Source organism: Pseudopodoces humilis, chromosome 6, assembly GCF_049639895.1.
Source record: "Pseudopodoces humilis isolate 2021_Gansu_Grassland_sample_001 chromosome 6, ASM4963989v1, whole genome shotgun sequence".
In the NCBI taxonomy this organism is placed as follows: domain Eukaryota; kingdom Metazoa; phylum Chordata; class Aves; order Passeriformes; family Paridae; genus Pseudopodoces; species Pseudopodoces humilis.
The window spans coordinates 11696264-11708460 of NC_142205.1; the positions used below are offsets into that span (position 1 = coordinate 11696264).

At 41.9% G+C, this 12197-nt stretch overlaps 1 protein-coding gene across 1 annotated transcript; it reads right to left on the minus strand.

Moving 5' to 3' along the window:
• Positions 1 to 6047: 6047 nt before the first annotated feature.
• Positions 6048 to 10880, minus strand: S100P (S100 calcium binding protein P). Its single transcript, XM_005517854.2, has 2 exons — positions 10661 to 10880; positions 6048 to 6345 (listed from the first exon to the last, which is right to left on the minus strand). The coding sequence occupies exons 1-2, from the start codon at positions 10796 to 10798 to the stop codon at positions 6196 to 6198; spliced, it is 288 nt and encodes a 95-aa protein (XP_005517911.1). The 5' UTR covers positions 10799 to 10880; the 3' UTR covers positions 6048 to 6195.
• Between the last annotated feature and the right edge of the window lie 1317 nt (positions 10881 to 12197).

Genomic DNA, 12197 nt, shown 5'->3' on the forward strand with positions numbered 1-12197 from the left:
CTAAGGAGTGTGTATCTTTCAGCATCCCTGTGAATCTGGAAGGTAAGGTGGCACATGGTTGGGCACCCAGCTACATGTTCGGAACAAATATTCAAGCAGCAGCCCCAAGTTACCTCTGGAAGGTGCTTTCCAGCACCCTAAAACTGCAGCCTGGATTTCCCTTTTTCCTAGTCCTAGTCCCAGGCTGAGTCCCAGGCTGAGTCTTAGGCAAGGCACGTTTGCCTCCAACTAGAGCCCTCCAAGACAAGCCTAGCATGATCCCTTCCTTACTTGAGATCTTTATTTACTTTAGATCCTTTCCAGCTCCCCTACTGCTGCAACTTTGGATTTTCTCTCTCTCTCATCCATTTTGTTTGGGAAGTCAGTGATAGGAAGGAAGAAGCTGGTTTTCTCATGGAAAATTAAATATTCATTTCAGACAGCCCTCTTAGTACCTGCAGAAGGAGCATCGGAGGGCACTGGGTCTTTGACCTTTTGCCTGTTCTGCAGATTTTACTGCTCAGTGTTTTAAACATATTAACTTGGCAGTGATGGATAGGAAATCTCACAGAGAGTATGGGGAGACTGAGGTCAGCACAGGTGAGGAAGTTAATTCAGAAACACAAAATTGACTTTTGTGATGTATTGGTGGCTTCCAGAACATCTCCATCTGAAACTGCTTGGTCAAAGTATCACAGGCTTAAATTACAGAGTAGGGTTTGGCAATGACAAGAAAGAAAAGAGTTATAATCACTACAACAAGGATTTTACAGACTAAGGGAAATAAATACTTAAACATTAAAATATTTCCACAACAAACCTACAGTCCTGGGTTTTCAAACTTCCATCAGATGTAAACCCTTTTAGGTAGAATGGCTAACACTGTAGCAGGGATCTGCAGTTGCTTCAGTCTCTGTGTTCATGTACTTGCCTCCTGGAAAGGAAGTTTCTGGCTCTCTCAGCAGATCTCTGCTCAGCTTTCTTATCCATTTCTTTCCAGGAACCTTTTGTTCTTTCTGAAGGCAACAGTCAATAGTTACCTAATACTACAGAGACCTACTTCTTGTCATGAAACAAAAGAAAATACTATTGGCAATTGCATCTAAATAGAAAGTTATAAAATCAGGAGGAAAAGGAAATCAGTAAATTTATTTGGATACAATGGAAAGTCCTGCAATGTAATACAGTGTATGCATCTATTGATCACCTGATGAAGAGTAGCAGAGCTGTATCCTTAAAAAAATTGAATTTTCTCTCCTTTCAGATAATGAACAGCTTTCAGAATGGAGTTGTGACCAAGAGGTTTAGAGGCTGGTACAGGATTAAGAAAAAATTATTGACTAGGAAGGAAAAAGAAAGGAATTTGTCTTGGGGAAGAAAATGGCCCGTAAAAGCTGTACAAAAGCATAGTCAATTAGCTGCTGGAATGACTAATTTCTAGGTGGGTGGATCTGAGCAGACTGCAGAAACCTGTGTTAAGCCCCAAGGCTCTGCTCCCAGCACGTGGGAGAGGTACCTCAGCATGGGACCAAAAGCATGAGCACATCTGCTGGGGAGCTTTGTGACAGTCAATAGGACATGGCCCAGAGGAGGCCAGGCAAGCTCTGAACCTCCCCTGGGCTGCAGTCATGAACCTTTTTTAGCAAAATAGAGACCTCAATCCTTCCCTCCTGGTACCTGAGCAGGAGTCAGCTTTTTAAAATTTTTATTCAAAAGCTTCTCTGAGCACTGCTGACTGGTTAAGACAGAGATGTGCCAGCAGGACTTGCACTCTGCTGGTGGTGGGCTGAGCATCACCTACTGTTCCACAGGGCAGGAGGAGGCGATGCTCCCTCAGGGAAGAAGATGAGGGTAAGAAGGAGGAGGAGGAGAAGGAAAATGAAGAGGAGAAAATGATGGAGGAGATGCTTCTTCTCATCCTCTGCTGGTACCTTTTCAGGCTGTTACAGAGAACATTGTTCAAGAGAGAGGACCAAAGCACTGACCATACTTCTACTGTTCAGTGGTTTGGGAGCTCACCTGGCAAGAAACATCTTTTAAATTATGCCAGCTGTGTGCTTTGTATTAAATAGTCTGAATTAAATGACTAAAATACAGAAGGTGCCCTGTCTCTGGGACACAGACACCTGCAGGACTGGCCATGTACTCCATCTACCAGGCTAGAGAGATGTACTGCTTCTCATGCACCCTTTTTTAGGCCTCCCCAGCCCCATGAGCCTCTGCCACGATGGAGGGAGTCAGTGTCAGGTGCCCTGGGCCTCCTGCTGTTTGGTGCACACGGCTGGCGTGGGTGGGTTTCACTCAAGGAAAGGTTTGAATACAATTTCCCAGCTCTTACAGGAGCATTTCACAGTGAGACTGTTACATAAAAGACAGGTAACATCTCCTCCTCCTCCCCTGCCCGCCTTCTGTAAGGAAATCAGCAACTAAAGTGCATTTTGTGAAAAACTTGTTCTTGACACTCCAGGTCAAGTGTTGAAAGTGCATGCTGATAGTGTAAGATGCTCAGAGGGTTCGGGAAAAGAAATCTCCCCGTTTTCAGCCCCAAGCTGGGGAGATAAATTGGGGGTGAATTATTTTTTTCATGAGCCTCAGTGGATTTAAAGGTAAAATAACAAGGAATATTCCCAGCCAAAACTGCAGCATAAGTGGCTAAGAGTGACTTAAGGGTTAGGTTTTATGCCTGATTTCTCCTGCATACACTCAGAAATCAGATTTCATATGTAATTTTAAAAATTGAAGAGTGTTGACAGTAGCCCACTGGATTCCAAAATGGCAGTACGTAAACTGCAGTATTTTAATCTATAGAATTGATCTGATATCAATATAAATTTATATTTTTTCTGTATTATGAAAATACCCATTGGCTGATTTGCTGCTTAGCAGGCTTTCTCACCTCTGCCTTTAAGACTTGCTTAATTTGGAGCTCATCACAAATGATGATTTCCCATATTGTCATTTGCTGGTAATATATTTACCCATATACTTTTTTCCTTTCAGATAGATAAGTCAAATGTGCACAAGCCACAACTGTTAGCTTATACATTCCAAGCTGCTTTTTATGTTCTTCTCCCTTCCCCTACAGCTGCCTATACCTTTTCTTAACTTATCTCATCATACATAAGGTGTTGAGGCCTAAAAAGTTGAAATTAAATGGCAAAACCAAACCAAAAGACAAAACCAGGTCTACCATCTCTGTAGCTTGAACTTTGAGTTACAGAAGTTTACTGAGGGAAGGAAATACACAGTACATTCTGGGTAAACTGTAGGTTCATAGTGAAAATTAATAATACTGGGAAAGAAAATTAATGGATTGAAAGATACCGAAGTGACTCTGTTCAGATGCTTTTAGGTTAAATAATGTATTCTGAAAAGTCACTTTTGTTCTATGGTAAGGTGGGAGCTATATGTTAATTTCTTTTATTCCTGGATCATTTTCTCTCTGAGGTGTCATCAAGTTGAGTTTTCAGTACTACATTGAAATGAATATTCATCACAGAGTTACAGCTTTTGAAAAATCTGTAGGGAAAAAGAAAAAAAGCCCCAAACCCCTTTTCTTCCCCCACTTCATGCAGCTCTGAACACACACAGCTCCCTTGGGTTAGCAAAGCAGCACACAGCGTCCGTGTGTTTCTGGGCACAGGCTTTGAGCTCTCCAGATGTCCCCTCATGTGGGACCAAGGGGTCAATTAAGAGTTTGGAGGGTTGAGTGCTGCAGGAACAATGAGGGTACTCCCTCAAGGAGACAAAGGTACTTGAGCTCATCACTGTCAGTCAGAACTCCTTGTGGGAGCTGGAGCACTTACAAAGCAGCTTTGGGCTGCCATGACCAGGACTGCTATGAGCAGTCCTCTAGTACTGAAAAAACCAACAGATTTCCAGGAAAATGGACAAAATGGCATTAATGGGTGAGTGAAATGGTGTGGATATTGAACTGGGGGCAGGAAGTTTATGAAATAAGAGTGAAATGTGGGGTATGTCACAGCTCTCACTGCTCAGTAAGCAACAAGGTGGAGCCCTTGGCTCACAAGACAGGTAGAGCTTTTCACCAGCATTCTCTTTAAGAGCTATGTTTTAAAAGCAATTTCAATGCTGTGGAGAACAACTCTGCAATAAATTACAAAGGGGGTTTGCAATTTACAAGTTAAAGGGAAGCCCTTTCACAAAGGTGAGATTGGGCTGGTGCAGCTAAAGCTCGAGATGGAGCCTCTGCCTGGCCCTCAGCTCCTGCTGCTTCCACTGCAATCAGTAAAATACTCTCAATGGGACATATGGTATTTGTCCAGACATAAATTGCCATTTTATTGACAAAATGATGCTATGAACAATTCTGATTTTTTTTTTCCTAATTTTAACACGTATTTTTTCCATTCTATCTCAATAATGATACATGGACTTTTGGGCTCAATAAGCAATAAAAATGCTGCATTTAGTGCCACATAGTGGTAAAAAGCCAAAAAATTCAGTGAGGCTGGATATTCTAAAGCAATGCAGAGTATTAGGTGCTAACGCTAAACTTGTAAAAGTAAAAATGCATTTCAAAAAATTAGGATATACTGATCAATTTTTGATATGTATCACCAAGATTTAATTGTCTGAGGATGGTTTATACCAATAGCTAGATAAATGTGCAATATAGGAAAATTTTGACTCTGTATTTAGAATTAGCTTGTTTTGCAACAAGCAGAACATTTTGCTCGTTTATAGCCTTGACAAAATAGTGAGGAATTGGCCCTTGTAAGTGGCACAGCAGCCACAGGGCAGAGCTATGCTGGATTAGGGCTGTAAAGATATCTCAAAAAATGGCAATAATATGGAGCAGTCTCTCCAAGAAAAGGCTAATTTGGGATCCCTGGGTTGGGAAGACTTTTGCACATTTTGATGACTAGTAGTTTTCTTGCCCAGGTAATACAGAAAAATATTACTGTTGTCAATAAGACAGGTAATGGTACTTCTGCAAATGTCACGGATGCATTGTAATTCATCTGCAGCCATCCAGCATCAGAGCAAGCTAGATGAAACAAAGCCTGTAATGGTTAAACCAGGCTGAAATAAACTAATAAGACCAAATTTTCCCATCGAGCTCCCCAGAAGATGAAAACACCTCAAAAATGTATGTTTCTATAGGGTTATGAATGAGTCAAACCTGTGGCCTAACTTCAGATTCAGGAAACACAGTGAAACTGAGCTCCTGTTCCTGCTTTTGCTGTGCTGCATGATCTTTCAGGGCTCCAGAGACACTTGTGGCACCTCTACCTACACAGCACATTTACAATAGGACAGGGAAATATTTGGCTGCTGGCATAGCACCAAACAGTACTGTTCTGTAGAGGGAACCAAAGGAACTAAATTTAATGCTTTTTGCAGTTTGCATTGGGATGCTCACCAGAAAAGTGCTCCAAAATATTGATTTAATTTTGTATACAGCCTTGCTTCAGTTGCAGAGTTCAGGTGATGCGTGTTGCCTTCTCTCCTGAAAGCAAATTCTTCCACTTCCCCACATTTTTCAGGTAAGGAAGCAACAATTGCTGCCATTTTTGCTTCAGGCAAAAATACTATGGCACACTATTTGGGAGGGTATTTAAATTTATTTTAAAGTAATATCAAGTCTTACAGTGTCATAGAAAATAAATCTGTGTGATCTGGGTGAGATGGCTCACCAGCACACAAAACTGCACAGGATCCTCCATGCTGAAAAAAACCAGAAAATATGTTTGGAGTTGTTTTGTTGTTTTAACCAATAAAGGACCTACAAGGCAGCCCTGCAACAGCAACACAGCTGAGGATACCAAACAGACTTAGAGGTTGTGCCAGTGAGGCCTGTCCTGTACAGCTATGGTGGCACATGTGTGGGTTTGGGATGCATCCCAGAGATGCTGATGTATCAAAACAGCCTCCAGCTGATTCATGGCTCTACCAGCCCTTATTCATGTGCAGCTTCTGGACTGGGATGAATATTGAACCTTTTGGTTAAGAATTTTAAAACCAGAGAAAGGGAGAAACTACTCCATGTGAGTTAGTGGGAGTCATTAAACCCAGGCTGTTTCACAAATGAGAAGAAATTAGCATTCAGGATAGAGAATGAGCTCAGTAGGGTTTATTTTTACAGTCCAGCGTGCTTGCAAACTTCACAGCAGTACATGGAAGGAGTGAAGGGATCCATATCACTAGCATATGGAGCACACGCAAAGACAGCTTATGTGAGTAGTTTGACAACTATTTGGCTGCATTCTGCTCAAAATATTTGTGACAGCAGCAAGTCAGAGCTGCCACAAAGATAACAAATTCTTTGAAGTCCACTTCGGAATCTCCATTTTCATCCAGGTTCTTGAAGACTTTATCAATAGCATTCTTGTCCTTCCCAGACTGCAAAAGAAAAGGATTAGGTTGAGGTGAGAGGATGCACAACCCCAATGCAGCAGCTTCTCCAAACAAGGTCTTTGGTTGGGCTCTGAGCACTTGGAAAGGTCCCATATATTCCCACTGTCTGCACAGCAGCAACAAGTACCAAAAACATGTGCTCCTGCCTTAATTACACCTGAGAGCTGCAGTCATGCAGTGTCACAGCGAGGCGTGCTTGCTACATTTAAAACAGCGTTTATCACCATTAAACCTGTGTAGCACAAAGCCCTGAGGACACCACCCAGATGAATTAAATGCCATGATTTTCCTATCCATTCCACTGGAAAGGCTCAGCTGAAGCTCAGGCAGTTTGCAGTTTAGCAAAAAACATGATTTCCTGGGGCAAATGTCAAATTGAAGCTTCACTGAACACTTCCACCCCAGAAAATATACAAACAGCCTCAAAAGTGCTTTGAGTGCTGTCACTGGTCTTATGGCCCAGCAAAAACTGCTCACAGGAGCTGGTGGCTGGGAAAGTGCTTCCTGAAGCCTGTAGGATGCTGAGATTGGGTTAACACAGCAAATCTTTTTCTAAGTTGTCATTATTCTTCTAAGTTGCCATTATTCTGATAGAATGACTGAGCGCCATCGTCAGTCACAGCCAGCATGGCTTCATGAGAGGAAAGTTCTGCTTAGCAAACTTGATTTCCTTTTATGATAAAGTAATCCACTTAGTTGATCAAGGGAAGCCAGATGATGTCATCTTTTTGGATTTCAGTAAAGCTTTCAGTACTGTCTCTCACAAGATCTTTTTGGACAAAATGTCCAGCACACAGCTGGATAAACACATCATGGGATGGCTGAGCACCTGGCTCATGGGCAGAGCACAAAGGTTATAGTGAACAGGGGACATCAGACTGGGGACCTGTCACTAGTGGGGTTCCACAGGGCTCCATGCTCGGCCTTGTGCTCTTCAACATCTCCATAAATGACTTGGACATGGGACTGGAAGGGACAGAGACCAAGTCTGCAGATGATACAAAACTGGGAAGAGCTGTTGACTCTGTTGAAGGTAGAGAAGCCCTGTGGAGACACCTCAACAAATGAGAGAGCTGGGCAATCTCCAGCTTTATGAAGGGAACAAGGGAAAACTCTGAATTCTGTATCTGGGATGGGGCAATCCTGGATGTATGGACAGAATGGGGAATGAGGTGCTGGAGCAGCACCATGGAAAGGGACCTGGGGGTCCTGGTCAGAGGCAAGTTGAACATGAGCCAGAAGTGCCCTGGCAGCCAGGAGGGCCAGCCCTGTCCTGGGGGGCATCAGGCACAGCCAGGCCAGGGAGGGGATTGTCCTGCTCTGCTGTGAGCTGGGGCTGCCTCACCTCGAGTGCTGGGGGCAATATAAGAAACAATATAAGAAACAAAGTTCACCATTAGAGAGTGTTCAAAGGAGAGCAATAAAGATGGTGAAGGGCCTTGAGGGGAAGCTGTGTGAGGAGTTGCTGAGGTCACTTGGTCTGTTCAGCCTGGAGAAAAAGAGACTGAGGGGAGACCTCACTGAAGTTACAATTTCCTCATGAGGGGAAGAGGAAGAGGAAGAGGAAGAGCAGACACTGATCTCTCCGCTGTGGTAACAGTGACAGGAACCCAGGGAATGGCCTGAAGTTGTGTCAGGGGAGGTTTAGGTTGGATATCAAGAAAAGGTTCATCATTCAGACCATCATTGGGCAGTGGAAGAGGATCACAGGGAAAGCGTTACAGCACCAGCCTGACAGAGCTCAAGAAGAGTTTGGACAGTGCTCTTGGGCACACAGTGTGACTCTTGGCGATGTCCCATGTAGGGCCAGAGGTTTCACTCAATGATCTGTGTGAGTCCCTTCCAAGTCAGCATATTCTGTGCTTCTGTGAATCTGTGAACCACTACATCTCAAGGCTGATGTTAAGCAATGCATCATCAAGTTATAAAGTGTTTGGTGGAGGGGTTTTTTTGTGGTGTTTTTTTTTTTTGTTTTGTTTTGTTTTGGTTTTTTTGTTCCTTTTTGACAAAATAAATTAAAATAAAAAGAAGTTTACAGGAGGGCTTTTTGGAGCCGATAATCTATAGGGATTTTCGAAGGTGCAATTTTAACATTAAACAGGAGATGGCAGTACAGACCTGTTAAATCTAGGAAACAATCGTGTGGCTTTTGTAGACGATAAAAAAATCTGATATAATATTAGAAAGAAATTACATAAACTTTGGAAAATGTCCACCAATTTAAAACGATTACTACCTAAATTTAAATCTGAAGGCAATTTTTGATCATGATCTAATTAACAAAATTTCTCATTCTGTAATTTAATGTTTCACTTCAAATATAGAGCTTTTAAAAATCAGTAAAAATTGAAACATTTACTTTGATTTGACCGATTAATGTGTCTGGAAGGTTTAGTTAATTTTCACTTTGGAAATTACATTGTTTTAATTTTATAAGTGAATATTTCAAATTATTTAGTGAGCTACATGAACTAATAGTATCTGAATTACTTCTGAGATGCAAAAATAGGAATTGTTTTTTGGAAACTCTTTATAACTGAGTCCAGTCCTTCAGTCCTGTGGTATTTATGCCTGACTGATTCAAGACCTTTCCAGGCAGTTGTGATCTGTGCCAGTTATAACAAATTCTAAGGCCAAAAGTATACATGAATAACTAGAAAACACTTCCCTAGAATTTCTTGCAAATGAAAAATTACGCATATAAATGGCAGGAAAATGGAGGTAGAACTTTTTTTCTGAGGTCAGTCTTATGTTCTCAGTTTTTTTCTTGCAGTTATCAGTCTGGCAAGACAGGAAGAAGGAAAATTGTTGGTTTAAATGTATTTAAAATACCGGCATAAAAATATGGGGGGTTTTGTTTGTTTGTTTGCTTTTTGATTTTTTTTTCCTAGAAGAGGTAAAGAAGGAAAGGGAGATGGAGACTGGAATATAAGAGGACAATTAGCTAATTCTCTTCCTGGAAAATTCCAGTTTTTCAACCAGTTGCAGGAAATAGGTAGAGCCGCTAAGAGCAGCTGTGGGGAACTGGAAAGTGCCAGGCCACCAAACACAGTCAGGACAGACTTCTGAGCATCATCCCATTTGATAGCTGCCTGCTGCAGGGGCTCCCCAGCCTTATTTAGACCAAATGTCGAGTGTCTGGGGGATTTCCATGCCGTGGCAGAATTGTGGTTTTGTTGTTGGTTTAGTTTCTCTTTCCATGGAAGCGCTGTGGGTACCACGCAGCTCCATGCTCAGGAGCAGGACCCTTCTGCGGTGCTGTTGGGTCACAAGCACTAATCTGTCTTACACAGATTTCTCAGAAACATTGGAATATATCCCCCCTGAGCCATCCAGGTCCTTATTCTGAATATTACACGTCTTTAATTTGTGAGACACAACTCCAGCAGGCATGAATTTCATATGGTGAATTCATACAGCTTGCATGGAAAGATACTGAATTGTATCAAGTGCCCTGGCTGCAGTGCCCTGAAATAGCTGTTTTTACAAAACTGAACTATGCTGGATACAAAAACTGAGAGCCACACAAGGAGCATTTGGTTCTAGACTCTTGCCATTAAGAACAGTAACAAACCAGTACAAATAGGGAAACATTACTCCAGTGTGTTAAAAACAGTATATTTTAAAGTGTTTTCTGGATTTTCAGTGAAGGGAAACAATTTTTTAAAAAAGCAAAAATTGAAATTGTCTCCCTGGCAGCTAAAGCTTTTACTAGAACATATTAAGCACTTTTGAATACCTACCGAAATGCACTTTATGATTACATACAAATCTATATTGTACAACATATATCCAGGTCTTTCTTTTGCTATTAAAGACAAATGCCAAACAGTTTTCTCTTAATTCATCTGTTGTTCTGGTTTATGCATAATTTTGATGAGCATTATGATTATGTAGTATAAATACCTGGAGAAGGCAAATGTATAAATTTTTAGAGATTCCTATCTTCAATCAACATCCTCAATTGCTTACAGCACAACTACCTTCACAGAAGCTGTGACATGAAGTAGGATGATAAATCCAGGGATAAACAGAAGTAAGTGAATTCTGAAGTTGAAGCCAAATCTATTTCAAAGCCATTGTCCTGATAACTCAAGTGATGAATTTAGCAAACAGGGAATGGCCCTGCATATCAAAACCAGTTTTACAGAGTTTGTGCAAAACCTTTTTAAAATTTCATCTTTTCCTACAAAGCTTTGCATATTTTTGGATGTAATTTCTCTTAAAATGTACAAAAAACTGTTTCTGCAGGCTGCTCCTGCACCTGCTACACAGAAATGGTGCCATGCTGTTCTCTTACCGCAAGGAAATTTGGGAGCTCCTTTTCCAGCAGAGTCTTTAGTTCTGCTTTGCTGAGGGTTTGCCTGTTGCCATCAGTCCTTGCATACTGGTCAAAGACAGCAATGGTCATTCCCATCGCAGTTTCCAGCTGAGACATGTTGCTTCTGGAGCCTGGCTTCCTCCTGAACAGGCACAGCCTCAGGGTTCTCGTGGAGGATGGAGTCTGGTCTGCTTCTGGGGTTCTTTATGCATCTGTCCCCTCCAATCAGTGGCCACACACCCAGGGGACAGTTATCCATTAGCAAACACCTCTATCGAGTACACACCTTCATGCCAACACCTTTTCAAAACTAAAGATTTATTGCCTGGTGTGACTAGTACCACCAGTTGCTCACCAGTAGAAACCAGCCTCTCCTTCAAGGTACACAGTGTGACTAACAAATGAAAATCAGATTTTGTTATTGGCTATTTGCTCAAGATCTGTCCTTTCAGATATCCCTATGGGAGAAGAGAGTTGGCAGCCCAGTTTTGGTGCAGTATCTGCCTACTTGGGAGGGAGAGGAGCATCTCACCTCTCCCTCACCACCATAGTTAGGGACTGTGAGGGGCTGCAGACTTGGGACTGCCCTCTGCCACACCGAGGACCTTGTTACAAACCACATAAATCACTAGCACATGCTTGGGGTGGGATTGTCTCGATCAAAAATAGAGATCTGCCATGCAGACAGCTGACACAGTCCTCCTGGGTTTGTGCTCATTCCATAGCAGATGTCTCAAACAGGTCTAATGAACCAGCATCTCTCTACAGCCAGCAAAGGGAGCCCTGCCTCTGTCCAGGGCCAGCAAAGGGAGCCTTGCAGAGCTGTTCCACAAAAAACTTGCTCAGGTACAGATATCTGAAGCAATAAATCTGATACTTGAGCAAACATCCAGTATCAAAATTCATCTTCATCTGCAGTAAAATAACTTGCTATTTACTTTATGCAGTACAAATTTTGCAATAAAATGACTTGCATTGAAAACAAAAGGTCACTTTCAAGTCCTGTGTCCCTCCATGGCCTTTGATGAGCTTTGTGGTTTGCTTGTAAATCCAAGTACTCCATCGTTAGACACCAAACTGTCTGATTCCTCAGGCAAAATCTATCCTCTTACATCAACAATATCTCACAGCAAGATTATACATCCCATGTATGTAGAAGTCTAGAACTGTTCTAAAAAAAACCCCTAAAATTTTCCATCTTACATTTTCCAACAAGTGATTCCAACAAGTTGCATTTCCCAAAAAATCACAGCAGCATCTCAGGCTGTATACTTTATTCAAACTGTTCATTAAAATTACTTGTTCCTGACTTCACCCTTATGACATAGTTGCAACTGATTTGCATTACAGGGATAAGGGTTTTAAGTAAAGTTTGAAATTTTTATATTAAAGTGCATGTTGAAACCTGTGTGTTGAGTTTCCTCAGAAGAAGAAACAAGAATAGAGCCCTTGTCAGCTATGATTTGGTCTTTGCACACGCGCACACACACACACACTCACACACACACACACACAG